Source organism: Malania oleifera, chromosome 3, assembly GCF_029873635.1.
Source record: "Malania oleifera isolate guangnan ecotype guangnan chromosome 3, ASM2987363v1, whole genome shotgun sequence".
NCBI lineage: Eukaryota > Viridiplantae > Streptophyta > Magnoliopsida > Santalales > Ximeniaceae > Malania > Malania oleifera.
The window spans coordinates 105,106,536-105,111,419 of record NC_080419.1 but is presented as its reverse complement, the minus strand read 5'-3'; the positions used below and the strand labels follow the sequence as shown (position 1 = coordinate 105,111,419).

The window sequence follows — 4,884 nt, the reverse complement described above, 5'->3', positions numbered from 1 at the left end:
TACCCTCCCTTTAGAGTTGTGGGGTCAACTTCAAAGGGCACAGGATTAGTCACATGGACTGTAAAACGGACACATAGATACCCGGTACGTAATCCAAAAAAAAAAACCCACAACCTACCCTCGGGCGCTGGCTCAGGTGGCAAGGTAGATCGGGACGTGCCTATGACCCAGGTAGGCGTCTCGGGTTCGATTCCTACTTCGCTGAGCAAATCTTGATTTACCTCCCAGTAGGGCCCTGAGGTGGGAACTGTGGGACATAGCATTAGTTGTGGTGCGTCCTAAGGCTTGCTCTGGTAGATGCCTACGAAGGACACCTGAGTTACTCAAAAAAAAAAAAAAACCCACAACCTACGGAAGGAGGGATCTAGAGCCATCAACTCCACGTGATGATTTGTCTTGGTCAAAGAAATCATCGGCTTGATTCCATCCAAAAAATGTCTAGAGATAGAGGTGTTCCTGTTCCTAGTCGGTCCGTCCGCTGCTCAAGAGTACCTCCTCTTTGCTTCTTCAGCAAGTCTGAGAATCAATGTTCCCCGGCCACTGCATAAAGCCTTCAGCTCTCCGTCTCTCTCGTTCCTCAAATTGATAAATACCCACAAATTTAATCCACACCCATTTCACTTTACGCACCACTATCGACAAATTCAATCTCAATTCCTTCCTTTTCAATCAACTTTTTCAATAATTTTATTCTCTTCATCATTCATACAACCATTTCTTTAGTAAATTTGTGACCTTCACTGCAAATCAAAGCATCTTTCAATCCCTGTCAACATGGCCGCAAGAAACCCCCCACCCTGCAAGCACCTCGCAGATTACAAGCTCAAACATGGTTTGACTGGCTACCAATCCCTTCAGAAGTTCCTCAAGATCAACCCACTTGGAAGAACAAGCGTTGAGGGGCACCAAATGAAGATACCCAGATGCTCCTTTTGTTCCGGGTATCAAGGGAGACTCTATGTTTGTTTGATCTGTTCTTCGGTCTCCTGTTGCCTTTCTCCCAAATCCAACCATGCTCTTCTGCACGCCCAAGTTGAGGATGGGCATGAGATTGCGGTGGCCGTGGAAAGTGCCGAGCTCTATTGCTGCGTGTGCTGTGATCAGGTCTATGATCCAGACTTTGATGAAGCTGTGATGTTGAAATGCATCAGGGACGTGCCAAGAAATGAAAATGGGGATGAGGGTATTAGGGAGAGATCAGGGAAGAAGAGGAGATTGGTTTCGGGGGTGGAATTGGATTTGAAAAATCTAAAACAAGTGGTTTTGGGGAAGGATCAGAGGTCCAAATCTTGTTTTCCATTGGGTCTGAGAGGGTTGAACAATCTGGGCAATACTTGTTTCTTGAATTCTGTGTTGCAAGCATTGCTTCATGCTCCCCCTTTGAGGAATTACTTCCTCAGTGATCGGCACAGCCGGAAAACCTGCCGGATAAGATCGTCCGACGGGCTATGTTTGCCTTGTGACATTGATGTTATCTTCTCTGCTGTCTTTTCTGGTGATCGGACCCCTTACAGTCCAGCGCAGTTCCTTTACAGGTGTTCCACTTTTGTTTTGTTTCAGGACATGTTTTCTTTCTTGATTTCCAGATGTTGTTTCATTGATTTTAAGTAAAATGCTTATACGTGTTCATGAATTTTGTGGGTTATGTGGGAATATGCATGCCTTGCATGGGCTTACTTGGAATGCCGTCATAAACTGCGAGACATTTTACATGATAGGCCAGTTAAATTCATATACACCATTTTCTTATGAATTGAAAAGTTAGAAATGGATTTGAACCACCTCAGTAACTTTATCCGAAAATTGTATTGGTGCATTGATGAATGATGATGGTCATAACAGTTAGTATAATGGGTGTGTGAAATCTGTTAAAATGATTTGAATCTTTTTTGTCTTCAACGATGTAGAGCAAATCCCTTCCAAGCTCTGACATTATTATTTTTTGTAACTGATATTTGGGGATTCTCAATGAAACTTTTGCTTCTGTTTGCAGTTGGTGGCAGCATTCTGAAAATCTAGCAAGTTATGAGCAGCAGGATGCTCATGAGTTTTTCATTTCAGTGCTCGACCAGATCCATGAGAAAGAGGGAAAAGCAAGTAACCCAAGTAAAGGTAATGAGAGGAGGAATCTGGTGTTTATCTACTTGATAATTGTGAGATATTTGAAAATATAATGGGCTTGGAGGTGGTATGTGGTTTCCTATCCCGCCTCTCAGAAATTGTTTGTAAATGTTGTTGGGGGAGGGGATGGGGAGGCACGTACATGACTACATATGTATGTGTGTTGTTTCTATGGATTCCAATCTTTGATCACCATGCCTAGAAGGGTACGACAATTTGGTAACTGGTAGATTTTTGGGATTTACTTGGGATTAGTGAATGAGAAACACTGCCAGAAATTTGTGAGGTAATTTCAAGGTGGATTTTGGGTGAAGGAAAGGCAACAAATTTTAGATTGATAATGCATATATTGTTGTATAGTGAGGAACTCAAAACAATTTCAGAAACTATCATTTTTTCACAATACTTGATTTGAAGAGTTGGTGTGAGTAATTTCTTTGGAATAGATTGCATACACATAGTGAGGAATTACCTTGATATAACATGGGAATGAAATTTGAAAAAAGTGGAATTTTGTTGTCTTGTGCAGTTATGTTTAACTGATCCAAGGCATTTTTGTTTTGCACAGACAACAGAAATTGCCAGTGCATTGCTCATAGAGTATTTTCTGGGTTGTTGAGATCAGACGTTACTTGTACAGCCTGCGGATTCATCTCAACCACTTATGACCCTTGTGTTGACATTTCCCTTGACTTGGACACAAGCACTTGCTCTACCAAAGATGTATCCAACAGGCCAGTGAAACCAAATGATAACGACTTTGAGAACACAAGTATATCTACTCTTTTGGGTTGCTTGGATCTCTTCACAAGACCAGAGAAATTGGGGTCAGACCAGAAATTGTATTGCCAAAACTGTCAAGAAAGGCGGGACTCGTTGAAGCAAATGTCCATCCGAAAACTCCCTCTGGTGCTATGTTTACATATAAAACGGTTTGAGCACTCTCCAGTCAGAAAAATGTCCAGAAAAATTGATCGCTACTTGCAGTTTCCTTTCTCTTTAGACATGGCACCATATTTATCCTCCTCTGTAGTCAGAAACAAGTTTGGAAACAGGATATTTGCTTTTGATGGTGATGATTCAGATGCTTCTTCAGAATTTGAGGTTTTTGCAGTGGTTACTCATTCAGGGATGCTGGAGTCAGGGCATTACATCACTTACCTTCATTTAAGTAACCAATGGTACAAATGTGATGATGCTTGGATCACTGAAGTTGATGAGGAGATGGTGAGAGCTTCACAATGTTATTTGATGTACTATGTGCAGAAAGTGTTCTACTACAAAGCCAGTGAGGATTTGAGTTGCTTGCCGATGTCCCCAAGCAGGGAAAGGTTTGTCCCTATTGCCGGCTGTTGCTAGAGTTGTTTCTCATTCAAGCAGAGGCCTTGGGCATTCCTGTATGCATTTTACACCAAGCAAGGGGAATCTTCCTCTATGATAGAAAGATGGAAATGACAACAACGGAGTGTTCTTTAGAAATCTAATCCATTGGAAAAGATGGGGTCATAGTTGTAATCATCTTCGAGCTATGGAATAACTTCGATTATGAAGAATGGGGTTAAGAGAGATGTCCAGATGCTCATTCCAATAAAACAAATGATCTGTCAATGGCTGGGTGGGAAATATTGGCCTAAGAGTGTTGACTTGGGTTCAGCTCTCAACCAGTTTCTTGCTCAGGATTGTTGAATTGAGATCAGTCATGTACAGAGTAGATTCTTTTTTTTTTTGACTTACTGATTTCAGGATCAAATTATTGCTACTCATCTAACTTCTATATTTCTATTGTGCAGTATGGTTTCTGACCATTACTGATCAATCTGCTTCATGTATCTTGAACTTCTAAAAACACAGGGAACCAGTTTTTAAGTACTCAAATTCTTCAGAACTGGTTTCATGCTCTATTTGCTCATTTTATCTGCATAATTTTCTCCATTGTTCTTCATTTGCCTGTTCTGCCCAGCGGAAGGAATGACAAAAACAAACTTCTGTGTCATGAACTGTGTTGATGTTATTGTTTGGTAAATATATGGAAGTATGGCAGGGCCGCAGGGCAGGGGAAGATTTTGTTAGAATATTCTAAGAAGCCAGTGCAAAAGTTCATTTGAGATTGATGGCAAAGAGAAACTGTTCTTGTTTTAGATTTGGGTTGTTTTTATAGGAAGTGGTACAATATAAGAGATAGATTGTGAAGGTGAGGGATGGGTGAGCAGTGCATCCTTTTTAGACTGAGGGGAAGGGTTTGCAAGAATGTGCTTGGTGGGCAAGAGACGATTATTTTTTTTCCTTGCCCCCCTTATTTTGGTGCATTTGAGCTGTGCAATCGGAGACCCAAATTGCAACTTCCACCCCATCCTACATTCCTACCATCAAATTTAGGCTTTGGGTGTGTCATCATAAGATGAGATAGCTACTTACCAAAATAAATAAATAATTAGAAGAAGCACTATAGGGCCAATTTGGGATGCTTCTGGAGTGAGATGCAGAGTGACAGAAAAAAACTGTAGCTTTATTAGGGTTGTAAGTTTAAATGTACACAAGCACATGGCTATGCCCCAAGCTAGCTACTTCCTAGTCATGAGTTTGTGGAGATTGACATGGGGCTGTCCATATTTAAAGATTGTCATGTGCCTGTCTATGGCTTTATTAGGATTGCAGCTTTGACTCTAGCTTTGAGTCTCTCGACTGTTGGATCAATGAGTGATTCAGTGGCCTCAATTGGGCTAGGACCTTGGCACTCAATGAGGCTTTGAAGCTGCTTAGTTA

The 4,884-nt window shown here is 41.3% G+C and overlaps 1 protein-coding gene across 1 annotated transcript; it reads left to right on the top strand.

Annotated features, from left to right (window-relative positions):
- Positions 1 to 312: 312 nt before the first annotated feature.
- LOC131152036 (ubiquitin C-terminal hydrolase 22) lies at positions 313 to 4,063 on the top strand. Its single transcript, XM_058103620.1, has 3 exons — positions 313 to 1,535; positions 1,994 to 2,112; positions 2,690 to 4,063. The coding sequence occupies exons 1-3, from the start codon at positions 775 to 777 to the stop codon at positions 3,478 to 3,480; spliced, it is 1,671 nt and encodes a 556-aa protein (XP_057959603.1). The 5' UTR covers positions 313 to 774; the 3' UTR covers positions 3,481 to 4,063.
- Positions 4,064 to 4,884: the final 821 nt, after the last annotated feature.

Bases quoted from the DNA above. Each gene is read 5' to 3' on its own strand.
- LOC131152036 (XM_058103620.1), top strand. From the start codon at position 775: ATGGCCGCAAGAAACCCCCCACCCTGCAAGCACCTCGCAGATTACAAG. The intron at 1,536-1,993 runs GTGTTCCACTTT...TTCTGTTTGCAG, and splicing joins CCAGCGCAGTTCCTTTACAG to TTGGTGGCAGCATTCTGAAA. The intron at 2,113-2,689 runs GTAATGAGAGGA...TGTTTTGCACAG, and splicing joins AGCAAGTAACCCAAGTAAAG to ACAACAGAAATTGCCAGTGC.